Source organism: Mesoplodon densirostris, chromosome 17 (assembly GCF_025265405.1).
Source record: "Mesoplodon densirostris isolate mMesDen1 chromosome 17, mMesDen1 primary haplotype, whole genome shotgun sequence".
NCBI lineage: Eukaryota > Metazoa > Chordata > Mammalia > Artiodactyla > Ziphiidae > Mesoplodon > Mesoplodon densirostris.
This window is the reverse complement of record NC_082677.1, coordinates 2279517-2307187: the sequence shown is the minus strand read 5'-3', so window position 1 is coordinate 2307187 and position 27671 is coordinate 2279517. Positions and strand designations below refer to the sequence as shown.

The window sequence follows — 27671 nt, the reverse complement described above, 5'->3', positions numbered from 1 at the left end:
GTATGTATGTGTACGTGTGTGTGTGTATGTGTGTCTGTGTGTGGCTAGCCCTACCAGACACTGAAATATCTTTTAAAGTTTATTTAAGTAACAAAGTTGGTACTTGGACCTGAATAGACAGCTGAGCAGGATAGAGTAGAAACTGCAGAAACAGACCCAGATGCACAGGGAGATCTTACATATGATAAAGGTTACATTTCAAATTGTAGTGGCAGTTACATAATAATGCAATTGCTGGCACCTGGTTGGCCAGTTGGAAGAGAGAAAATTAGACCCAGATTTTTGTATCTGTACCTCATACAAGAATAAACTCCAAATGCATCAGCGATCCAAATGTAAGAGAGAAAGCCATACAAGAAACGTGGCTGACGAGTTTCTCTTCATGTAGGGAAAGTCTTTTAATTATGGCTTAAAATCCAGAAGTCATAAAAGAAATGATTAATAAATTTCAGTATATAAACATTAAAAATTAATAGAAATATAATAGGAAAAAGGCTAATATTCTGAATATGTATATATTTTAATCCCTACAAATCCATTTTAAAAAGTAATTAAAGAAGCAAAGAGATGAAGAGTCAATTCACAGAAGAAGCAACCTTAATAACAAAATAAAAATATGAAAGATGCTTAACCACACTAGTCATCAGGGAAACAAAAAGTAAAGTAACACAATATAACACACATCAGGATGAAAACTATCATAAACTCTGACAGTGCCAAATATTGGTAAAAATGTGAGGAGAGACAAACTCTCACTGCTCATGAATTAGACATCACTGCAAGCACTCTGAGGTGTACGTTGGCCAAGTTTGGTAAAACTGAGTATGTTCATCCCCGAAACCCACACATTCTAAAACTTGGTAGAACAGAAAACCAAGCAGTGCTCTTCATGGCTGTCTTAAAAGAATTTTGAAAAACGAGGCACCCATTACATATTTTAACATCTAAATGTTTTATCATACATTTAAGTATCTGCAAAAGATGTAATTTCTTCCATATAAACATTGTTATTTTTTAAAATGAATCTAAAAATCATGGAGATTTGATACCTGCCAACCTTCAGTTGACTCCTGTGTTCCTTCTGACATACCCTCATTGTTTGGATTTTTGAGTACTTCTTACTTATTGGCTATAAGATGCTCTAAATTCACCTACCTTCCCAGTCCTAGAATGAGCCAAGGATTTCTCCAAAGAATGCTGATTCCTTTTGTTGGAGAATGGTGTGAGAAACCAAGTTCTGGCTGCCACTGATATTTTTTTTTTTTTTTTTTTTTTTTTTTTGTGGTACGCAGGCCTCCCACTGCTGCGGCCTCTCCCGTTGTGAAGCACAGGCTCCGGACGCTCAGGCTCAGCGGCCATGGCTCACAGGCCCAGCCGCTCCGCGGCACATGGGATCCTCCCAGACCGGGGCACGAACCCACATCCCCTGCATTCGCAGGCGGACTCTCAACCACTGCGCCACCAGGGAAGCCCTGCCACTGATTTTAATTACTCAATCTCTCATTCCTAGAACTTCTTTTTGTTATTTTCCAAATATTCCGTTTTCATCTTGTCTTTGCCTTACCTTTGTATTCAAGTTTTTTTTTTTTTTTCTCTTTGAGCCTTTTATTCATACCTGTTTTAAAATCTCTTTGCTTTGCTCTACTACTTGGAGTTTCAGGGGTAACTTGAAGTGGCTGCTAATTCTTCCTCATGGTAGTTCAATTCCTTATTCATTTGCCTTTTTCTTCTTCTTTTAGTAAGCTCATCTTCAGCAAGATTTTTTTTCCATCAGTGTTTTTATGCCATTAATATCTTCAGTGTAGTTTCTCTCTCTCTCTTTTTTTATCACTATTGGTTTATAGACTTGGTGCAGTTTTTAATGTTAATTAAAAACAGAGTTTCAGTTTTGCAAAATGTAAAGAATGCTGGGGATGGAGGCAGGGGATGGCTGCACAACAATAAGCGTACCTTAGACTTTTGAATGGTACACTTGAAAGTGGTTAAGATGGTAAATTTTATATTATGTGCATTTTGCCACAGTTGAAAAAAAGATATATCAACTTTTTTTGCCTATATGAATCCGTCAAGCTCTCGGTTTTATAACTTTCTTGTCTCTACTAACAGTGCACCTATTTAAAAAATGTAATGTAAATTGAAATGTTTAAGAATGCCTTTTGAGGGGCCTCCCTGGTGGCGCAGTGGTTGAGAGTCCGCCTGCCGATGCAGGGGATACGGGTTCGTGCCCCGGTCTGGGAGGATCCCATATGCCGCGGAGCGGCTGGGCCCGTGAGCCATGGCCGCTGGGCCTGCGCATCCGGAGCCTGTGCTCCGCAACGGGAGAGGCCACAACAGTGAGAGGCCCACATAACGCAAAAAGAAAAAAAAAAAAAAAAAAGAATGCCTTTTGCAAATTTCAAGCCCATATAAGACACCATCCTCTTTCACTAAAACGTGCAAATGTTTTGCCTCAGCTGATGCTCTTCAGGGAAAAACGAAGGGTTTGTGGACCACATGAATCATAACCCTATGGCATGTGACCTGAAGTGTGAGGACAAGCAGATATTCGTGGCATCTCCAAGGGAAGGAGGGCACCCCAGTCAGGTGGGACAACGTGTGTGCAAGTGTGGAGTCGGGGCCTGGCGGTGGCTCAGTTTCAGGACAGGTGAGGCAGGAGGCCCCCAGGGTGCCAACCTAGAGAGCCCCAAGGAGTCTAGGTCACAAGTCAAGTGCCCCAGTAGCATTCTGGACTTTACTCTGGCTGATGTGGAATCAATGAAACATTTAAAATAGCTGCATTTACACCCCCATGTCCATAGCAGCATTATGCACAATAGCCAAGACATGGAAGCAACCTAAATGTCCATTGACAGAGGAACGGATAAAGAAGATGCAGTACCTATAGACAATGGAATATTACTCAGCCATAAAAAAGAATGAAATAATGCCATTTGCTGCTACTTGGATGGACACAGAGATTATCATACTAAGTGAAGTAAGTCAGGAAGAGAAAGACAAATACCATATAATATCACTTATATTTTGAATCTAAAGTATACACAAATGAACTTATCTACGAAACTGAAACAGACTCACAGACATAGAGAACAGACTTGTGGTTGCCAAGGGGCAGGTAGGGTTTGGGAGGGATGGATTAGGAGGTTGGGATTAGCAGATGCCAACTATTATATATAGAATGAATAGACAATAAGGTCCTACTGTATAGCACAGGGAACTATATTCAATATCTTGTGATAAACCATATGGAAAAGAAAAAAATTCTTTTAAAGTATGTAAAGTATAAATATGTTCTGAACTGTACACTTAAAAATGGTTAAGATGATAAATTTTATATGTGTATTTTACCACAATTTTAAAAATCAGAAAAAATAAATAAAATAGCTGCATTTAGCCAAGTCCCTCAGATTTTCTGGAGGCAGGAACAGCTATTGGAACAGTACAGGCTGCACTGGGGCAGGGGCAGGGCTAGTAAAGAGCTCAGAGACAAAAGGACGGGACATACAGTAGGACTTCTAACCTCCTTTGGATTTTTGTAAGAAATGCCTTGTTATGGGCGGAAGTTCATCAGAATAAAGACAACTAATGGAATAAGAAACAACCTGGTAATATCTGCTAACGTGTTATTCTAGCACATAACCAGGTTATCTTCTATAAGAGAGTTTATACTTGAACAAAATTCTTACCTAAGGTCCTGGGTTGGGTCCGGTTTTATGAGGGGCGTCTCCACTGAATGTTCAAAAAGAGCCCCTTCAGGCCCTAAACACAAACCAAAGATGAAGCTTTTACAAAAGTAAAGTAAACAACAGCCAACAAATCGAGCATTTATACTGCATATTACAGGACACGTAGGTTCTGATCGTTGCTGAATTCGTACAGGTGTTTGAGTTGCAGGAAAAAAATAGGTATAACTGCTTTCCTGCTTTTCCAAGGATACCATGATTTCATTAGATGTCTATAACAAAATACGATTTTTAAAGCAGTTACAAATACCCAGGCTTATTTTAAAACCAGAAAGCAATATTAGCCCTCAAATTGAAAGAAATTTCAGTTGAAAACTGCATTAAGTCCATATATTTTCGGTAATAGTAATTTGATTCACTCTCTAGATTTTATGTGTAAAAATTGTATCTTGTGTCATCTGTTCTTAAGGCACATCAGGAAATTTATAGAAAAATCCAAATTTTGAATATTTAAAATTGACTTTCTAATTTGTACAAATCAGTATGTTCCCAGTTGTCTGGTTAGTCTGAGAACCTAATTATGTGCAAGACACGGTGTGGGTATTGGGTTAGGGTGCAGAGATTCGAAGGTGATATATCCTAACTTGCTTAGTACTCAGAACCCTACAAGGCAGGTATGATTATTTTCCCATTTTACTGAAGAGGAAACTGAGGAACAGAAAGGTTAATTAACTTGCCTAGAGTTACACAGCTAAGTGGCCGGCCTGTGATTTGACTTCAAAGCCCACACTTTTAACCTATGCACAGCAGGGTTATTCACAGATAAGTGCTCATCATGATTTACCTAGGTCCTTCTGCCTGGCCTAGACCACACCCTTGTCTTGGGCTCCACCAGTCAGTACAAAATGAAATTTCAAAATTACAAACCAGGGCTTCCCTGGTGGCACAATGGCTGAGAGTCTGCCTGCCAATGCAGGGGACACGGGTTCGTGCCCCAGTCTGGGAAGATCCCACATGCCGCAGAGCGGCTGGGCCCGTGAGCCATGGCCGCTGAGCCTGAGCGTCCGGAGCCTGTGCTCCGCAATGGGAGAGGCCACAACAGTGAGAGGCCCGTGTACCGCAAAAAAAAAAAAAAAAAAAAAAAAAAAAGAGAGAGAGAAATGCAAGCAATACGAGGAGAATTTAGGCTGGAAGGACAACTTAAGGAGCGCAGACCCCCAGAGGCCATCAAGGTCCTCTTATGGAAGTCTGGAGAAGTCACTGCACAAGGAAGTGACCCTTGGAATTGATGGGACCATTCACCACCACTGAAAGGTGAAAGTCAGGAAAGAAGCAGAGCTGGAGGAAAACACCGAATGAATCAGCCTGGAGACCTCCTGTGGGATCATGTATGTCCTTAGAGTTGACGCCAGTTTTAACTGGGCCTTTTGTTCCTTTCAGCTGAAGGGCTGTTAACTGATGGAGCAAGTCATCAACTGTCCACAGAGCTGCATGACTGGGTCCGGAGCCAGATGTGTCGAGCATGTGCTTGAAGGGTGTGGTGCTCTCTAAGCAGCTGCTAGAGATCCATCTTCACATCTTTAAGGGACATGGGCTCACCACCTGTGTTTACCTTCACTTCTTCTTCAGTGGCTGAAACCTTACTTTCCAGGTCCTCTTTTGTGGGTGGCTTTGTGGGTGACTCCAGAATTTCTGCGTCGTCACTTGTGACATATGTAATCCCATTTAGCTAATGAGAGAAGGATGAAGGGATTGAACTGCCTTATTGCTAGATTGTGTCTTTCCCCTTAGTGATGAGACTGGATACTCTTACAGGGCCCTGTTTTCCTTCCTAAATGTTGGGGAATGGACCCCGCCTAGCGAATCACTGCCAAGGAACTGAAGTACCCAACCATGCATCATCTTCCAGAAGCCAGTTCTGGCAACGGGATAAAATATTTTTTTTTGAAGATGACATTTTGATGCTGCTCCAACAACATGCTCTGCAACTGGGGTTAGTAAAAGAGACCTGCTGATTTTGGTCACTTGGTGACAATTCTATTTTTAGGGGGAAAAATGAGACTGCTGAAGGCCGAGATCAGTTTCAAACTGGGGTGGTGAAATTGTTTAATCTCCTCCATGAATTTGATTTTAAAATGATTTTTCAGTTTCCCCGTTGACTAGAGTATATATGGCAGCTGTTTAAGAATGGACGAGGGATTTCACGTTACTCTTTGCGTTCTTGAGACAAAGGCAACAGCAAGAAAGCACTTCTTGATGTGTGTTCAGATCAGGATGTACTGCAAGTCAGGAATCCGGAGGGGCCGCCTTAAAGAAAGACCACTGAGTCCCTTCCCTTACGCCCCATGCTCAGGGCAAGTGGCCAGAGGGACGAGTGTACAGCCAAGCATTGAATTCTCTTTCTCTGCCCCCAGAGTGACCTGGTTCTCTGTCACTTCTCACTCCTCTTTCCTTGGCTGTCAACTGCTGCTGCTTTTGCTGATCCAAGAAACTCCAAAGGCTACTTGAAATCAATCCATTTAAAACAGAGATCAAACTTTTATAGTACGTAGTGGAGAAAAGCTTGAATGGGAATTTACTTGCAAAAATTAACGTTTATAAAGGTATTCTTCTCGTATTTTATATATTTAACAAAACTTAACCATCATTGTAGCAACTATGGAATTGTATGACATAAAGAATAAATCAAGTTTTGTTTTTTGGTGCAATTTTCCCAACACAGTTGGAATTATATGATGGCTGTAGTAGTTTTCTATTTCTGTGTAAAGCCTTTGGGTTATACCAATTGGAAAGAGATAAAAGGAAACAATATGGTGGTGAAAAAAGAGTGGGTAAAGACTTGTGGGGAAGATTTCATTCTTCTAAGAGAGTATCAAAGAATTTCAAAAGAAATGCCATGAAGAAAAGTCAACAAATTCAAACTACGGTCCTTTTTCTTATCAGCCTGAAATATTCCACAGTAAACTTGCCAAAACTACAGTTTGCTTTTGCAGAAGTGCCCTCCATGGGATACTGTTTTTCTTAAGAGTTACTACAGATGAATGGATACAGAAGATGTGGTATATACACAACGGAATATTATTCAACCAGGAAAAGAAGGAAATCCTGCCATTTGCAACAACATGGATGAACCTCGAGGGAATTATGCTCAGTGAAAAAAGTCAGAGAAAGATAAGTACTATATGATCTCACTGATACGTGGAATCTAAAAAACAAACAACCACAAAACAAAAACTGAACTCACAGACGTAGGGAACAGATTGATGGTTGCAAGAAGTGAGTGTTGGGAGGTGGACAAAATGGGTGGAGGTGGTCAAAGGTACAAACTTCCAGTTATAAGACAAATCAGTCACGGGGATGTGATATATAGTATGGTGACTACAGTTACCACATATTGTGTATTTGCAAGTTGCTAAGAAAGTAGATCGTAAAAGTTCTCAGGCTTCCCTGGTGGCGCAGTGGTTGGAATCTGCCTGCCAATGCAGGGGACATGGGTTTGAGCCCTGGTCTGGGAAGATCCCACATGCCGCGGAGCAACTGGGCCTGTGCACCACAACTACTGAGCCTGCGCTCTAGAGCCTGTGCTCCACAACGAGAGAGGCCCGCGCACCACGATGAAGAGCGGCCCCCGCTCGCCACAGCTAGAGAAAGCCCTCGCGCAGAAACGAAGACCCAACACAGCCATAAAAAAAAAAAAAAAAGTTCTTGTCACAAGAAAAAAATTTTAAGTATGTGTGCTGATGGACGTTAATTAGACTTATTGTGTGGATCATTTCACAATATATACAAATATTGAATCCTTATGTTGTACACCTGAAACTCATGTTGTTTGTCAATTATGCCTTAATTAAAAATAAAGAGCTACTACATACCAGTTACTCGAAGTTTATCCGTACCAACCACAACTGCCTTTTCATCAACAGTAAACAGTGGCTTGCTGTCCTTGGAGTTGATCTGAAACTGTTGACTCTGGACCTCTACCATTTTGGGACCTAAAGAATGAATTAAAACATTTTATTATAAAGTGTGTAGTCTATGCAGTGTTAAAAGCTCTACTTTTACACATGCCATGGGACCCAGTGGTACCAAATCACTAAACATTTAAGATTTGTTACCAGTAATTTTTTTTGATTCTGTGATTAAATTTTAAGTCCTAAGCCTAAATCCATTATATTATTAAAATTAATGTAGGTCACATGTATGTTGATCTATATCAAACATATGTATGGGGCTTCCCTGGTGGCTCAGTGGGTGAGAGTCCACCTGCCGATGCAGGAGACACGGGTTCGTGCCCTGGTTCGGGAAGATCCCACATGCTGCGGAGCGGCAGGGCCCGTGAGCCATGGCCGCTGAGCCTGTGCGTCCGGAGCCTGTGCTCCACAATGGGAGAGGCCACAACAGTGAGAGGCCCGCATACTGCAAAAAAAAAAAAACAAAAAAACCCCCAAAAAAATGTATGAATGAATTATATAAAAATTAATTTTTTCAGGTTTTTAAAACTTGCCCCAAATAATATGATTCTTCTATGCAGATTACTGAAACTGGTATTCTTTTGAGTATTAACCAACGGAGGAGTTTATATTCTGAAATGTGAGATTTGTGAAAGACCATCTTATGAATGGCTTCCTTCAATGGCCAAAGTTAATGCAGACAATGAATGAGTCAAACTCGGATTCTTGTCTCTGCCCTGATCCTCACCTCCTACTCCATGGAGCAAAGAGACATCACCATGGAAACACACGCTCAAGTTCCTGCCCTTCACCTTCATCTCAGGCACTTCTGTCTTCTCCAGCCCTTCTTTCTACTTCAGGAACAGGGCATCACTTTCTCCTCCAAGCTTACTCCTTTCACATGACCTTTTTCTGTTTGTTTGTTCGTTTTTGCCATACAGCAGGTTCTTATCAGTTATCTACTTTAGACCTATTAGTGTATATACGCCAATCCCAATCTCTGACCCACTGGCTTTTAAATTACGACTGTACTCAGCAGATGTTTAATGTGTGCTTCTGTGTGCCAGGCACTGGGGACGCTGTACCTTCAGCGTGTGAGATCTTGTTCAATGTCTCTCATTGGTACACTTGGGTATCCATCATTTTATGTTTTCTGATTTCTCCATGCTTCCTGTCCTTCTAACCTTAGCAGCATAATGGATTCATCTCTCTAGAACATAGCGCTCAGCATTTGCTTAAGGAACTACAAGTGTTCCTTCATTCTTTTGTTAGTTCTATTTTCTTATCTAGAAAAGTAAGTTTATTGTGAAATGGATACTTGCAGATTTTGTGTATGTGTCCCTGTGTCCCTCACAGTACTCATTCAAGTTGATTGGTACCTGCTAGAAATTAAATAGAAGCTTTTCAACTAATACATTAATCCATTTTGGATATTGTCAGCAACATATTCTTATGTTTTTTCACTAATTTGTGCCTCAGAATCTTCCAATGATTCTTCATTTAAATGTGTGTGTGTGTGTGTGTGTGTGTGTGCACATGTTACAAAGTGGAACACATTTTTTTCTCTATGTTTTATCTCCTTTCTCTTAAGGAAGCCTGGCTTTATTTTTTGATAGTTGCCTGTATTTTTGCTCTCCTGGGCTTTCACCCAAACTCAGTTATCCTGTGATTCAGTGTCACTATTTACCTCTTCTGGGTCACTGATATATCTTACATATTTATCATACAAACACTGATTTGCATTAAGTGATGAATTTGAAGTTATTTGAGTTTAGAATCAAGAGAAAAAAACTGGACTAATTTATCCAATAAGAGTTCACTGTTTAGCTCATTGGAGATTCATATGACAATTCGAGGAGAATTTATCAAGTGAAAGTGGTTAAACTAAATGACATTTTTTCTGTAACCATTGTTTCATATACATTGATGAAATATTCAACAAATGAGTTTAGCTGCATAATTTTCATGAGTAACAAAGCTACATAAATCCTCAAATCAAAGAATATTCAGGAAAGTGAGCCTCTTCCATTCAACACAAATTTATTGTATGCTTTTATGTTCAAGGTTTTGTGCTAAGAATTGAGGCTATATAAAAGAGATGCAGTTCACAACTTATAGGATTTCATAGTCCACTGAAGAAAAAAGCATATAAGTCTAGTCCCAGGGCAATTTGATAAGTGCTGTGATACAAGCATGGACAGTGTCCAGTGAGAACCCTGACAAGGAATTCCTGTCCCTCCTGGGGGGTCAGGGATGATACCTCAGGGAAGAGGATGTCTGGGCTGACCTGGAAGAGTTCATGTTTCCCTGATGAAGGGAGAATGCGAGATTCTAGGTAGTTTTAAAACACCAAGTTTTAAAAACACTGTTTTTTAAAATTTTATTTTATTGAAGTATAATTGATTTACAATGTTGTATTAATTTCTGCTGTACAGCAAAGTGATTCAGTTATAAATATATTCTTTTTCATATTCTTCCCCCACCCCCTCGGCAACCGCAGTCTGTTCTCTATGTCTGTGAGTCTGCTTCTGTTTCATAGATAAGTTCATTTGTGTCATATTTTAGATTCCACATATAAGTGATATCATATATTTGTCTTTCTCTGTCTGACTTACTTCACTTAGTATGATAATCCCTAGCTCCATCCATGTTGCTGCAAATGGCATTATTTCCTTCTTTTTCATGACTGAGTAGTATTCCACTGTATATATATACACAATGTATATATCTATATTTTGTGTGTGTGTGTATACCACATCTTATTCATTCATCTGTCTATAGACACAGGTTGTTTCTATGTTTTGACTATTGTGAACAGTGATGCTAACCCCTTGTTTTGTACTCCTGACTTTCTTTATTGAATTTCTCTCTTCTGTTTACCTAAGAAATTTTGAGTTTGTTTCCACTCATGACCCCAAATCCCTCACAGCTGTGGCTCAGACTTATACTTGAACCCTTGTCCACTCTGGAGCACCCTGGACAGGCCATCTTCCCCCACCCCATCTCCTAGAACTCTCTCCCACACTTAAGCTGGCTTTCCAGCCCATCCCTTCCTACACAGTCTTTTATTCATTCCTCCATTCATTCATTCAACAAGTATTTATTGAATACCTCCTAAATATATGAGTGGCCTGAATTAAGAACTGTGTCATTGACTGAATGGAATAACCTAACTCCAATTTTTGAGTATTACATAATCAAATTATTGTGTGTGTGTGTGTGTGTATATATATATATATATATATTAAATGTACAATAATATTATTGTATATATACAATAATTATACTGTATTTACAATAAATATATTTACAATATAATTTTATAATTATATTTACAATTATATATATATATATATATTCCTTGGAATATTATGTAGCCATTAAAATAATGCCATTGAAATGGAAGAAATTAAAAAAACAAAAAGAGAGTACTATGTAGACTTCTATACAAATAAATTTGAAAACCTAGATGAAACAGAAAATTTCAGGGAAATAGGAATTGCCAAAATTGACCCCATTCAGCTAAAAAGTCTTATTTTGAAGCTAACCAGAATTGGTTTCTATTATTCGAAGTCAAAAGAACATTGACTGTAGTAACCAGAGCTGCATTTATAACTAGTAAGATTCCCCTGTTGTTCACAATTTGTTGTCTTTTAGTTCCAAGATTTGAGATGCTAGCTGTTGATGCTTGCTCTCCTATGTTTGATTTTTTTTGGAATTTAAGACTTTTGGCTTTGATTGTATTGGTTGCCAATTTTTTCAGTGGGCTTAGTAATAAACAATTATTCATTTAACTAAATGGGATTACTTTGTCTAGTTCACATAAATCACATTTTAATATCCAGATTGGCTAAATTTAACTTCTTCCAGGAAATGTGAGGCTGGAATGAGTGTGATTGTGGGAAGTCATTTACTGAAAATCATCTTGGATCTGGTGAGTTGAATATTTCCTAGTTCAGGATTCTCAATATAGCAGAGGCTTTCCAACCAAAGGTTTAATAGAAATCACTTATTTTAACTCTACTTCAGGTATGAAACACTAAGGTTAAAACTCAGAATTTGAGGTTAACAGTTTAAAGTAATTCTGATGGGAAACTTTTTTTTAAAGTGAATTCCTTGGTGACAAAAACACCACCATTATTTGCAGAAACAAGGACCATTCCTGGTGTGCAATGATTTAATGAAATCTGAGTAGAGAGGGAGGGTGGTGGAAACACCCCTGATGGAGAAGCAAGTCCTAAGGTGACTCCTGGTTTGGCTTCTCTACTAATGAGCTGTGTGTTTTTGAGAAAATTAGCTTTTCAGTGCTTCCATTATTTCATCTACGAAATTGGAGACAGATTTATGTTATCTTTAACTCCTCTATATATGAAACTCCACACTTAGCAAAAAATTAAATGTGAAAATGAGTATTTGTGTTAAATCATTTTCAGAAGAATATAAAATGAATCTTTTACTTTTGGAACTCCCAAAAAATAATTACACACTCTAAATGTTATTAATTACTTGACAGCATATAGAAAGTAGCACATAGTCATTCAGTAAATGTTTGTTGAATGAATGACAAAAGATGGGTAAAAATCCCTCAAACATTTAAAAACTATAGTCAGTTAAACATTTTTAAGAAATTTAAGAAATGGTAGACACAATTCATAATACAATATAATTTATAAAGAAATATGATTTGGTTTAGACAAGTTTCACGAACATGTATGCTGTGTAAGCTCAGGTTCATCTCTAGATTTATTGAGAATTTCACTGGACTTGGTCATAAAACAAGCTTCTAAGCAAAAGAGAAATACAATTTATCATTCAGAAAAAGTTATAAAGATTAAATCAGCACACAGACTATGAAACTCATGTATTACTGTAATAAAGAGGAATCATAAAGTTAAGATATGGCTGTACCTTCCAATGTAACATTATTGTTCTGTAACAACAGCCATTAAAAAAGGGGGACACGGAAAGTTACCTGCCTGTGTTGGTAGTACACTTGTCATCTATTTCCCCATAATCTGAAGAGCCAACCAATTTCTTAGATTTAGCAAAGCTATAAAGTGTTGATGGTGTACAGAAGGTATATTCCTTTCACCAGCTGTTTGCTCTTTTGTTATTTCTTCCATCGATATTCTTTCTTTCTAATCCTTTTGCTCTCTGTGCACGATTCCAAAGGACCCTTCTCCCATGTGACCATATTCTTTGGTCTTAGCTGATCGGATGGGTGTACATGGCTCAGCCAAGGGCAGTTGGTTGAACAGAGTAATTGGGCCAATTAGAGTACTTAGCTGTGAATTGAGAATGCATGACACTGAAGACCAAGTTGGCTGGTGTTGAGAACTACAGCCAATCGGATGAAGAACCAGAGAGTCCTGTAGAGTTAGAACTGGTGCAACCATGATACCAAGTGAAAATCATGGACAGAGATTCATGGAATGGAGGGGAACATGGCAGAGAGAAGGAGAGAGGGAAGGGGAGAGAGGGAGAGAGAGGATGAATACTTTGATTCTCTGGCCCTGGTCTTTCTTTTCTTGAGGGCAGCTACTTTGTTTCCTTTCCTCAGTCTCTGTGGGATTATTTTGTATCCTGCAACAATCATTGTTTCTTGTACTACCTTAAATGGTCCTCTTATTTCTTGGAACCAAAATAACTTCACTTAGAATACTTCAGACTGTCCTCCCACCACCTGAACTAGTCTCCATGGTCCACACAGCATGATATTTAGAAAACTCATACTTTGATTGCTCATAAATAACTTTGAATTCTCTAGAAGGAAAAAAACAAATGGATCCATTCAGCACAACTGTTCATGGACCACACACATGCAAAGCACTGTTATGAAGATGGACTCACCCACTTTTAATCTGCCTGTAACTTCTCCCTCTGGGTTGCGTGCATTTACAGTCACATTCTGTGTGGACTGCAGAAGTAGAGATGAGTCCTAAAAACAGATTTACAATGTGAGCCAAATACACACTATTTAAAATGACTATACCTTTGTATTTGTATATAAATTGAAGATTTACACAAAATAATTTCTCCAATGTCATAGATCCTGTGAACCTATAAATTTGTGGCTAAAACTATTTTTTAAACTTGGATTATATTGTGTGAAGGGGGTAAATGCATTATTTTTTTTCCCCACAAAATATAATAACCTCCTGGGTTTACAGAGCCTGTGTGCACTGGTTACAATGGACCAAGTCCGTTCTCAAGGTGAAGATCTGAAACAATCAAGATTTAATCCGTGTTTTGTCTTTTCCAAGGAATTAAAATTTCATTTCTCATAATTTATGCCCAGGACATGATATATTTTTAAAAGGTAAATCAGAGAGCGGTTAGCTCTTCTATAAATAAAGACCATATTACTTATTTTCAAAATGCAAAAGGCTTCTCACAATTTCAAGAGCTTTTAAAATCTGTTGGACGCCTACGTTTTTAGAGCTTCTTGTTGGAAGATACAGTGGCTTTATGAGCACGTAAGTGGGGTCACAGTCTGAGCGGAGGCTTTGTCTCACAGAAGATTGCTGGTTCTTCTGTAACAGTTTTCTTCAAAAGGAATGCAGTGATTTGGCTGCTGGATTCGGGTGGGTTTCTGTCACTCAGAGGGAACCAAGTATCTTCCCCAGTTGTGGGGTGTACTATGCTTTTGCAGAAGGAACGAAGTTTTAGGAGCGCTGTGGAGCTCTAGCAGGTCAGAAAGTCTCCAACTTGCTTTGTGGAAGCAGGTGGATGTACCACTCTCACCTTTTATCCAATGGTGTGACCTTACTACTTGTGTTCGCTGTGTTTTGAAATAACCAGCATGATAGTAAGAGCTAATAATTCACCAACGAGTTTTACCATCAGCCTCTCCTTTTACCTCCACATTTTGAAGGAGGTGGCATTACTCCTCACATACAGATGAGGAAATTGAGCTCAAAGAGATTAAATGACGGCTCTCCCAAAGTAACAGCTAGCAGGTGACAGTTCCATGACGGAGCCCGGTCTTCGGGCGCCAACTTCCAGGCTCTTTTTCTTTTTTTATCATTTTCCCTGAAAGGGAGGACATGGCCCAGGTCAGAGCTGTGAAGCCCACTCCCGGGCCTAGACAAAGTAAGCTGTCCCAGGAGCCACTCTGGTTGTCTGATCCAATGGATGCTCTCCAACAGTATTCTTTTTCTGGCTTCCACCTCAGGGGCTGCCAAGGTTAATTGCTTTCTCAGCCTGTCCTGCAGGGAGGGAGACCCAAGTGATACAATTCTGGTCAATGAGATATAAGCAGAAATCTGCTGGGGCAGTGCTGGGGGTTCCCAGGCAAGGTTTGGGTGTGACCATGGCGGTCACTTGCTAGGGCTCACCCAAGGCACATGGCCAGGGAAACATGCAGTGTCGACGCATGCACCCCTTTCATCAGAAAAGCAAACTTTCTGTGTTTCACCATTATTTATTTTTCATGAAACACAAATTATTTAAATGTGTCCTCATTTTCTTACCACTCTGGAGTGTATTTCTTTGGCATACAGCGGGAATAAAAACTCCGATTCCCCCTCCAGGAAAAGTCCATCTTCTATAACATACAGGTGACCCATCCCTCTCTGTTAAAAAGAGATTTGTTACTGCTTTCTTCTTCACTTCTTTTAGTATCAACTTAAATTATGTATGCATTTTCATAGATTTCCTATCGGCACTTTACTGTATTTCTCTTAAATACTTTATTTAAAACTTGAGTTGTTTTTATTCAATATTCAGTATTTTATTATGTCTTGTGTAAATACAAAGGAGTATTTAGGAAATGCATACAAGATTTAAATAATCACTTTATAACAAACATGCAAGAGCCCATCACGTCACAAAAAAAAATCTCACCATTACTACTTAAAATTTTTTAAAAATTAAGATGCAATAAAATGGACTCTTGAGGCTTATAGTTCTATGGGTTTTAACATATATAGATTCGGGTAGCCACCAGCACAATCAGAATACAGAACTGCAATGAAAACCAACACCCTATAGTTTGCAGTGAAATTATTTTAAAAAGCTAAAAAAGAAAAGTAAATGTTATATGATTTTTTGCTACTGAAAATCCTGATCCAGACAGGAAACCAACATTAACTGCATGAAAGGAAGCTTCTGTTGATACAATGTGGATGGAGTGACGGCACAAACAAAACAAGAACATGTTTATCAGGAAAAAAAATACTTACTGGGGAAAACCACATCACTTTAAGAATCCAAATTGTAAGAGCAAAATTCACAAGGAGGATGATGAGCAAAAGAAGAACAAGTAAGTAAAGGCAACGCTTTCTCCAGCCATAAATGCCGATTTTGTAGACAGACTGGTTCTCTGGACGCTCTATGTGGGTGCCTTCTGTGGTCGTGGTGTATTGTTCACGCACCATCTGCCACCGGGTGGGGGGCAAAGGAGGGAGGGGTAAAGAGAGGGGGTAGGGGGTAGGAGGGGGGTAGAGGGAGAGAGGGAGAGACACATGGCCAGAAAGAGAATTTGTTTGTCAATACTGATTGACCATTAGTCCAACAAAATACTTTTTACCCCAATAACAAATTTCCAAAATTAGTGATGTTTAAAATGAGCATTGGCTATTACTTTGAAACATGTCACTGTATTTCAACCACAGTGATAATCTGTCATGCAACATATTTAGATATGACAAATTCATTTGAAATCCAGTGATTATATTTTCAGATTTTAATCAATAAAATCAATATATATACAGCTTTCAAAATTCTGCAAGATTAAGCTTGGAATTGAAGCATCAACCTACAACAATCAAGTTATCATATTCTTAAAAGATTCAGTGGGAGGAAAATCAAGCTGGTACCTAAGAGCCTTCTGAAAAAAAAATCCAATTACTCAATTTTATGCCAAATGATTAAATTACATCTTCCTTCAGCTACTAAATTATTCAGAATTAAAAAGGTTCTTTTCAAGATACCTACCACACCAACTTTGGCCTATAATAAAGCTCCCAAGTACTGACCTACTTCAAGAAAGATCAAAATGTGTACGTGTACAAATGTTTACAAACATTCACTGTTTTATGTAAATCAGGTTAAGAGTTTTAGTAACAATTTCAACTCTATGAAGAGATTTTTAAAAGTTGCTCAATTTTCCCCTTTACACAAAGAAAAAAAGAACATGGTTTTAACTGTTTAAATTAAGATTAGAAATTATGATGACTTTTCTGATTGTAAATGTAGCAAAATGATGAATCATATAAAATATTCTCTTCTGAGATTTTTTTATGCATTTATTTTTAGGAATGATTTGGAGGTGTCCTTATTTAAAATGTTATGGTCAAAATAATTCTATACATTTCGTTCCAACCAAACAACAGGCATTTCCCGTGTTCTGGCTGATTGTATAAAATGGTGCTGTTCATCACTCAGTATTTTCAAACACTCAGGACTGACAATCTGCATTATTCAAAACCTAAGTGGTTAACAATTTCACGAGGGCATTCTTCACTCACTCACCTTTGACCCCTCCAGTCTTTTTTTGGATTAGAAAGTCCATCACCACCCACACAGCCCCACATCAGCTCTGCCTTCAACCTGCATCCCCAATCTGTCTACTTCTCTCCATTGCCACGGCTACCGCCCTGGTGCCAGCCACCGCGAACTGTCATCTGCACCACTGCAAGCCTGCTTCCCCTCCTTCCCCTCCGGAAACCCCTCTCTACCCACAAGCAGACATGTGAAATGTAAATCAGCGCCTGTCACTCTACAGTTTCACACCTTCCCGTGACTTTTCCCCACTGAGAACATCCAACCTCCTCCATCACCCCCCAGACCCTCCATGAGAGCCTCTGCTCACCTCTTCACCTGCAGTTGTTGGTCTTTTGCTCACAGCGCCCCATCCACTCTTTAACAGCCCAGGTGAGCCCTCAGGTCAGGACTCACTCCTGGGCATCCCTTCCACCTGAAACGCTCTGCCAGCTCCCTCCTCAGCTTCAGACCCGTTCACATGACACCTCCTCAAAGAAGTCTTCCCCGGACACCCACTCACTCCCAACACAGCACTCTGTTATATTTATTCCAAAGCACTTGTCATCTAAATAATGGTGGGAAAACCACACTTTCTGTAAAAGATAGGCTAAGAGTCTGCGATTGGATTGGGAAGGGTGGCCAGAGAATCTGAATTTAAAGCAAGTGCATTATTTTACAGTATTGCTACAGATCGATAAAAACAGCAGTTTTCTAAGTGTGTGTGTATACACACGCACATGTGCGCACGCACACGTATGGTTTCCACTTGCTACATATTTCTATTCCTATCTAGAGCTTCCTACTGCTGGTGTAAAGCTATCACAAACCTAGCTTAACCCATCATAATTTTATTATTTTACAGTTTTGGAGGTCAGAAGTATGAAAATGGGTCTTCTGGGGCTAAAAATCAAAGTGTGAACAGGGCTGCTTGAGCGGCAGGCACCTGGGCCTGAGTTTCGGTAACGAAGCCACGTTTTACGATTGCCCCCCTTAACTCTGTTGGTTAAGCTGCCATTTACCAGTGTTAGATGTGTTGCACTGAACAAGGATCTTACTCTAGACAGAGGCGTGATTTAAAATGAGGAGGCAGAACACGCAACTCCAGTTTTTTTCCCTAAAAAGTTGATGTTGTTATTTTAATAAATTATTAGCTTATATTCTAATGGTGACTCATGGTGGCTTCCATTTTTATTTGACACTGTATATTCAATTTTTTCTGGAAGAGACTTTCAGAGGCTATCAGGTTCAGCTAGCTTCCTTCAGATATGTGTTAAAATTAGCATTGAAAAGGACACCAGTTCTCTATCACTTCGAGGTCAGATAACTGTAAAGTATTAGTATTCATGCTGGCAAGAAACTGCTCTGGAACAACGCATTATGCTTTATGATCTACTTATAGACCCTTTACAAAAAATTAATAAGATAATATTTTATGTTAGAACTTAAAAATCTATATTCCAAGGTAAATAATTTTGAGTTTTACTACATCTTGAGCAAAAATTATTCTCATAGGCTCCTTTATTTAAAAAACAATTTATGGGGACTTCCCTGATGGCTCAGTGGTTAAGAATACACCTGCCAATGCAGGGCACACGGGTTCGAGCCCTGGTCCGGGAAGATCCCACACGCCGCGGAGCAACTAAGCCTATGCGCCACAACTACTGAGCCTACACTCTAGAGCCCGCGAGCCACAACTACTGAGCCCGCACGCCTAGAGCCCGTGCTCCGCAACAAGAGAAGCCACCGCCATGAGAAGCCCGCGCACCACAACAAAGAGTAGCCCCCGCTCACCGCAACTAGAGAAAGCCCGCGTGCAGCAACAAAGACCCAACACAGCCAAAAATAAATAAATTAATTAACTAAAAAATATCCCACCCCTTTCCCTGTTAACCGTCTTTAAAGTATGTTGATGGTATACTTAATTTTGATTAGCTTTAAATGCCTCTCTCTAAATATAGTTATCAATATTTTAATGCATAAGGCTCCAGACACGAAACATTACAGTATGTTTTGCAAAAATAGAAGTTTTCATATGCTCTTGAATTCACGGTTACCTATTTATTATTTAAAATAAAACCATCTTAAAGATAGAAATTCTGCCTTCTACATTCTTTGATTCTTGTCATAGTACATAGTATAGTAACTGAATACAGCGTCCACTACATAAATGTTTTTAAAAGACATTGTTAATTTTAACTAACATTTACTGAATGCCTGGTCGGATAGGCTGTTGCCAGGAGTTTGAGACATGGAAATGATAAATACATGGATGATGCTCAAAAGGAACTAATATAAAAGGATTTTTTAAAAAGGTGGGTTTGAAAAAGAACTAAACAGACTCCTCCGAAATGAGAAGTTCAGTTATATTTTAAATTCCAAAGAATGTGTTGTATAGCTTAAAGTTATGACATATAAAGACAATTTCCCTATATTTAACAGATTACATAGAGCTGAGAAGAGAATCAGTACATATAGGAAGACAGATCTTAGAAAACACGACAGAGTGATAAAAGGTATGGGAAACGTGAGGGTAAGTTTAAAGGACATGTCTGAGGAACGAGACGGTCTAAACATGTCTTATTGAAGCTCCAGCAGGAGTAACCAAAGAAGACATAGGAAAGACAATGATTAGAGGTAATTGACAAGAATTTTCTATAATTGAAGATATGTGAGATTGGAAACAGATACTGACTCCTGAGCAGGATAAATTAATTCAAGTCTATTAAATAAAATCACTTTGAGTCTGGACAACACCAAAGCAAAGAAGCTTCACGACAGGTATGGGCCCCAGATTTCAACTTTGTAAATGGAGAGTCGTGCCATGCAGCTGGTGAAATTGCCCCAGGGGAGACGTGATCAGGCTGTGGGCTGACTGTCCCATCCAGCCTCCCGGCCAGCACCTCCTGCTCGGCCACCGAAGCAAGCGGCCCTGAGCCCCTGGGCTTGCACAGTGATTCCAGGAAGGAGGTGAAGAGGACGGAGGAGTGACTCCAAGAACCCCCCGTGAGGAATCACCCGCTCTGGTGATTGCTGGTGGCAGAGCCTGCTCTGCACGACCCTGACACTGGTACTCAGCCACATCCACACCCCCACCTCCCACCCTTTCCCCAAACAGGACGAGAACCAGGCATTGTTTCCTGGGGCAGGAGCAAAGGACAGGAGCCACCTGACATTTATGCTGTATCTGAACTCCCATAATTACAGGGCACGTGACGATGGGGCACTGCTGTAATACTATGGATATAAAAATAAGCAAATTCATCAGGAGGCTATAAAATGCTAGACGTGTATGCCTCTCTCAAATGTCCTGATACACCTATGCCTGTTTCTATACCTCTTCATCTGTATATACGTGAGAAAAATGGAAGAAGAACATTAAGAAAAAACCGAGAAAGGTATTACCATAGTGGAAGACTTTAACATATTTCTATAGAAACCCTGGACAACACAATTAAAATGTGTTTCAATGGATGTGTGTAGAGCTCCATCCCTGAAATTGGGAAATGCTTACTTTTTTCAACCATGGGTGTAACCTTTGCAAAATTTGATAAACATTTACAAGGAAGAATGAAGAAATGCCAAAGGATAAATTTCATACAAATTCTTTGCTCTCGCCATAATTCAGTAAAATTAGAAATGCAATGGATAAAACAAAAATCAATCTCTGAAGTGTTAGGAGGACTGGGGTTATGCTCACTTCCACACATATGTCTGACAGAGGCTGTTTTCCTGCCATAAGCTCACTGGCTAATTTTAGCAAAGAGAACTACAGGCAGGGATGGAGGGGGTCCCGTGGGTGCTGCTTCTCTGGTCACCCCCCCTTCTTCAAGGGAGAGACTTCTGAGTGTTAGGGATGGAATTCTATAGCACTGAGTGAGGTCCTGCCAGGCCACAGGGCATGCTGACTGGGGCATTACCAAACCTCTTATAGCATCCATCATGTCCCTTTGAAAACTTCAGGAAAATTATTTTTCAGTTTCAAAAACTGCCTTTCATAGTCACCTGGCTCTATATTCAAGTAGCATCATTTCTATGACATAACCAGTACCATCATGTTACATCATCCATCAGAATGACAAGGCCACTCACATGCAAAGTCAATCATAACCATGTGACGACATACCATGACCTGCAGGAGTTACATGCACATAACAGGCCCATAGGCACTGAACAAATGAGTGTGTGAAGAGTGGGGCTTAACCTTGCTGGATGTAAAGCACCGTTTTATGCTATGGTAATGAAACAATGAGACAGTGACAAAAGGAAAGACAAATAGACAAAGAAAAGAACACAGAGTCGAGAACAAGCCCATACACAGAAGTGATAAGTAAACGGAAGGGAGAAATGAGAGACATCCAGTATTTATGGGTCGCTCTTCATATACTTTTTTTTTTAAACTGAAGTGTAGTTGATTTACAAGTATAGTTGAATTTATATATATTTACTATATATATTCTTTTCAGATTCTTTTCCATTGTAGTTTATTACAAGATATTGAATATATAGTTTGTGCTACACAGTAGGTCTTTGTTGCTTATCTATTTGATATATAGTACAGTGTATATTTTAATCCCAAACTCCTAATTTATCTCCCACCGCCCACCTTTTCCCTTTGGTAACCATAAGTTATTTTCTCTGTCTGTTCTATAAATAAGTTCATCTGTATCATATTTTAGATTCCACATATAAGTGATATCGTATGGTATTTGTCTTTCTCTTTCTGACTTACCTCACTTAGTGTGATAAACTCTAGGTTCATCCATGTTGCCGAAAATGGCATTATTTCATTCTTTTTTATGGCTGAGTAATATTTCACTGCATATGTAGACCTCATCTTTATTCATTCATCTGTTGATGAACATTTAGGTTGCTTCCATGTCTCTTATACATGCTTATTAAGTTAAAGCTGACTAGGTCAGGCTGGCACTGAGAATCATTGGACGAGTTTACCTCCATTTTCCTTTAGACTTCCAAGAAATAGCTAATCCCCACATTAAATAGCTAATTGTCAAGGTACTTCCTGCCTCACTGTTTGCATCACAACTCACAGCATTCCCAACTGGTGCCAACGTTTAGGAAAACAAAGAGCAGTGGGGAGGAGCTCACCCTGGTAGATGTGACAAAAGTACATCAACAAGGAACATTCAACAGCAGATAACAAATGGGGAAAATATTTGCCTTAAAGATAAGACAAGGTTATCACCCTTAAAAATATAAATAATCCAATAAAACCTGAACAATGCACATACATTAAAGAAACACAGATGATTAATACACACAGCAAAAGGTTCAGCTTCACCATGAAATGCAAATAAACACAAGTTCCATAAGCAGTTTTCAAAAATTAAGGGAAAATTAAAAACTGGTAGTAGCCATTATCGGCAAAGTGTTTGAAAAACGGGTATGGAAGTCCTCTGCTGTTTAAAGTGAAACTTAACATCATCCCTCTAGAAGGATGATGTACCAAGAACCTCAAACAAACAGTAATTTCAATTCTAGAAACTTATTCCAAAGAAACAATTAGGAATGAAAATGAAGATCCATGTTTAAGGACATTTATTTTACATCATGTGTGATGGTGAATGACTGGAAAGTAAATAAATGATCATTTATTAGAGTAATTAGTTCAGAATTAACTGCTTGAAAAGCATATAATACCTTAGAGAAACGCTAATGATAGTGTTGAATGAAAAAGACTATTGAAAAACTTATGAAAAAAATATATACCCATAGAAAATAGATGATAAAGAAATTTAAAAATGGTTAACAAAAATTTCCCCCATATTCCACCTTTTTCACTTAAAATTTCATTTCCCAAATGTTTTTCTGTATTTTTTCAGATTAAAAAAAAAAAAATATATATATATATATATATATATATATATACCTTTGGATATATATATTCCTCTGATAATAGTAAAGTTAATAGTAAATTCACCATACTTGTCCCAACTTTATGACGACATTTAGGATGACCAAATAATTTCAAAAATAATTCTGCTTCATCTTTTGGTCAAATTGCTCAGCATGGTCACTAAATATAGCAAAGTACACAAATTGTAGTTATCCATTTCATCCAAAGTTACAATCAGTACAATTCTCACAATCATGAATGCCCCTGCTATAAATACACACATGCGTGCACACACACACACACAATTAAAAGGTCATCAAACCATTCTCTCTTCTTTACAATAGAACTGACTTTTAAAATAAAATGGCAAACTGCCACTTTAAAAAGTTCCTTACAAAATACACCAAATCAACAGAAGAAATGCCCTTTAAGTAGCTAACAGTCCTGAACAGGGAAGAAACCTTTATTTAAATGAAAAAGTAACAAAAGGAAAAAAAACCACTCATACCCACTGTCACACAAATGTTAGCTCATAAAACTGTGGTTTTAAAAGGCATGTTTGCTTAGTTCAGATAGAGGCTTATTTTAAAGCAGTGTTAAGTTTATAAAAACGGGCAATTCAAATATATTTTCTTAGTGTTTTATTCTTGGTTTTATTAAAGAAAGTCAGAAATCTGAAGCTTTTACCATGTCCTTATATAGTATTTGACTAAAGGGTAATATCAAGGTCCAGAAGTTGAAGTTGGTGGAAATAAGGCCAAAATAAGGATGTTTTGTTCACTGTTTTGTTCACCACAATATAAGCAGCACCTACAGTAGTGCCTGGAACTGAGTAGGGGCTCAATTATACGTATTTGTTAAAGACAGGCAGGCAGAATGAAGTATATTCTCATTTACGATGTATTTGTGGAAGAGGTCCCCATGTCTAGGTCCAATGTTATGAATGAAAACCGAAATCATTCCATCTTTACCACACTTCATATATGTCTCATACCAACTTTAACAGAAACTCCATAAACTGCTAGGAAAATAACCGGAACCCATGGAACAAAAGGGGAAAATAATAGATTTATATATTGTTATTTTCCTGGCCCTTTTATTGTCATAATGATGTGATTGATGCATATGTCATAGTTTATAGGCTGACAGTTCCTGCATTTCACATCTCAGTGACCATCATACTACTTCATTTTCTACTAGGAATGTTAATCCATAAGCACTCTGTATTTCAACAGTGTATTTTAAGGTTCAAGATCACATAAAGTTCTACCTTGATAGATGAGTTGGATTTGGGAGGAAGATTAGCATCAGAAAAGCACTGTTTCTACCTTTGCTTTTCAACCATACTATCTTAGGTATTTCCCTTTCGCGATCATATAAACCAGACTGAGTTCCAAAGTCATGCCTTCTTAGCTCTGTGATACGATGATCAATTCTGTCCACCGATCAACAATCAGTTGGTCAACTGATCAACTCAAGTGGCCTATCAGGCTTCTTGACAGTGTGCCTTTTCAGAGATACTTCACATGTAAAACTCACTGAGAATGTTTAAAATACAGTTAAAATAGTCACAAAGGTGAGGCTGGGTTTTAGGTACGGTCTCCATGGCAATGACTTCTTCCTGCTGGTTCTCCCTTGGGGTCTGTTTTCCAGACCTCAGCTGAGGCCATCTGTCAATGTTTTACAGCTCTTCTCTCCTCCCTCCACGCCCCTTACCCAGTCTCCATGGCAACCAGAGTGACCTTCCCCAAGACTAATTCTACCCCAGTGGCTTCAGGACAAAGCACAGATGCCTTGGGCACACGCAGCCCTTGGGAAGCCCATCTCCTTCACCAGCGTGCACAGCACACCAGCCGGATCAAAGTCAAGTGGACTCGGGCACTGTGAGGGGGTTGGGGAGAAGTCTCAAGACGGACCCTTGCAGATCCACAGATCGCTAAAAACTCCTGCATCTATTTTCCCATAAAATTACCCAAGGCACAATAACATGTGAAATAGGAGATGAGCTTGGAGTCTGGAATGGCAAGGAAAGTGGGTGAGGAATTCTACAAAGCTCATGAGAACCCCAGAGAAAGATCTGGTCCTGAAGTGGGTCCAGAGAAGAACAACACTGGATGCTTTTGAGGCTGGGAGGAGAAGGAGGCGGGTAGGACAGAAAGAAGTGGGAGGCAGGTCCTGAGGGTTCCCCACCGGGAAACCACATTCATGGTGGGTGAGCAGGGCTGGGCTCGCTTGAGAGGAAGCCACGGGGAAGACCCTACCCAGGTCCAACAATATGTGCAAAATTAAACCAAATGGGCACCCATTCATAATTTACAATTATTCTTTGAGTTTCATCTTCAATATAATAGCAATCTAGTTTAGTGACTAGAGTGTATATTTTTTTAAAGGACATTATGGAACAATTTTATTTGCAGCATTTTAGCTGCAAGCTTAGCCAGCATGTTTGGGAAAATTGGATTTGTTAGTCTTTGGAATTTGATATTTAAATATATTGAAATACTACTTTTCTGTTGGCTTTGAGAGAAACCTCAGATAAATTCTAGAACCTCTAAGACTAACACCAACTGGAACCATGAGGTGGTAAGTGGCTCTTTGGATCCAAAATGTTTCCAAGAAAATAAGCAAAAAATAAACACAGTACGTTCTGTAGTTCATTTTGTACCTAGTGAGTTACTCCATCCTGCTGACAAATCTTCCAGCCAGTTGAGCTATTTTTTCCCCATTATCTTTCTTGACGACTTTCTTTACAAACTTGTCTTCTAAGGGCCCTAATTAACTTAGGATCCACCAGAAACAACAGACACTTTAAACAAGCCGAAGCATAGCGCAGTTTACCTTGATTCTACTTCTTTTTACTTTTTCATACATATTTTGAGCAGCACGTTATTTATTCCAGATTTAGGGAGACATACATTCTTCCCTTTTTCATCCAAGAAGGGCTGGGCAGCCAAACTTGGTATTTTGCTCTTGTTTTGCTTATTCTCAATGTATCAAACTACCTGGACTTCTGTTCTCATGAATTTTACCCTGTTTTTAAATGTCTGTAACAAAACTATGGACAAAATGTAAATCAAACGTAATTCTGCCACTAAAGCTTAAGAGTAGAATTAGCAGTAGGTGATCTTAAAGATTATCCTTTGTCTAGATTAATTACAGTATAACGATTGAATGCCTGATAATACAGAAATGCTATCATGGTATTCTATTGATACAAATTAAAACTATTAGAAGGACATAATCATGCTAAAAACAGGTAGCATATTAGTAGTCGTAGTAACTTGAAAGAAACTTGAAATGAGACGTTGACTAGTTTGTTGATACTTAATACATAATCATTTTGAGCTAAATTTATTCAACGTTTAAAATTCATTTTCTATTATGATACCTATGAAAGTAAAAAATAATCAAGAAGCCTCATACCTATTTGGTTTTTAAATTGAACATTATGATTATATAAGATCCAAGTAAAAACCGATTACTTACCTTAGATGTTGTAAAAAGCACACTGTGAATTAACTGCACCGCTCCAGATCCTTCTGAGACGGAGTGTTTCAGGCTGTCCCACGACTCGCTGAGTGAGAGGGGACAGTTCAAGTTCACCAACCAGCCTGGAAGCAAAGGTTCCCCAGCCTGGCCTTGTCTCAAGTTTCATCCCCGGTTGTTAGCAACAGGCGCATCTAATTTTACTTAGTGACACAAACAGCTCATATACCACACTTAAAATTGTTTGGGCACCAATTCCAGAACACAGCACTAAGTGTGCCAAGAGGAAAAAAATTCCTACGAAACCACCAGTTAAACCCTGAATCAGGACAGTCTTACGTAATTGTAACTTTCTAAAATGAACTTTACCTTAAATGAACAGCAAAAACTTCTGGGACAAGTTTCCAGTAGAATCAATGTTGACAAAAATCTCATAAAAAATCACTTCAAATTCACAGGCAACATTGAGAACTTGTAACTTTATTGGTATTAAATGTATACTGTTCTCCTCCAAGTAAACTGCATAGTCTCATGTAATAGTCACTCTTTAAAAATCACTTTCCTTAGGCTTCTTTTTAAGTGAAAAAACTTTAACATTTGAGAAAACCTTAAATAATGATCATCATAATAAACAGAAGGTAAACTCTACATGTTAAAATTATCAGTTATTTTCTAAGTAAACTAAATTTATATTTTGTTTAACAAATTATGTGAATGTAACAAGGTGATGTTGTCTTACCTTTATTTAAAAAGAACAATAAGAAGATCATTCAATTTTTATAAGGTGTAAAGAACACAGAGCAAATATCAAAATTTCAAATAACCTTAATCTTTTATTTTGCATTATTTTTAGAGTCTGAATTAAAACTGACTAAATTATATATTTAAATTCACATTTTAGCACTAAACCTTAATTGTGAGAAGCAATGTAATGATAATCCATATAGTTAATTTTTATTTTCTTCTCAGGAGACCTTTTCTCTTATTCTATTCATTTACGCTGTAACTTCTTTTGAAATTTGATGCTTCTTAACACCAACAGCTGCAGGTCTTAAATGAAAAGCTGATACAGCTTCAACTAATCGTACATTTATTTATAAGACATTTAAAAATCTTCCATGAATTCTTCGCACATTACTATTCTTCTTATCATGGCAATTCGTTTAGACATAAAACCATGGCACAACTACCAATTCTCAACAAAAATATCTACTA

At 38.5% G+C, this 27671-nt stretch overlaps 1 protein-coding gene across 3 annotated transcripts in view; it reads right to left on the bottom strand.

The window, feature by feature from the left end:
* The window catches only part of SGCG (sarcoglycan gamma), a 44540-nt gene that overhangs the window by 5817 nt on the left and 11052 nt on the right, over window positions 1-27671 (bottom strand). For all 3 annotated transcript variants that reach the window (XM_060079589.1, XM_060079592.1, XM_060079591.1), the window contains exons 2-7: window positions 26457-26544; window positions 15814-16008; window positions 15103-15204; window positions 13481-13568; window positions 7553-7672; window positions 3684-3756 (exon numbers count right to left, since the gene is read on the bottom strand). In XM_060079589.1, the coding sequence (XP_059935572.1) occupies window positions 3684-3756; window positions 7553-7672; window positions 13481-13568; window positions 15103-15204; window positions 15814-16008; window positions 26457-26544 (666 nt within the window). The remainder of the gene's footprint in view (window positions 1-3683; window positions 3757-7552; window positions 7673-13480; window positions 13569-15102; window positions 15205-15813; window positions 16009-26456; window positions 26545-27671) is intronic.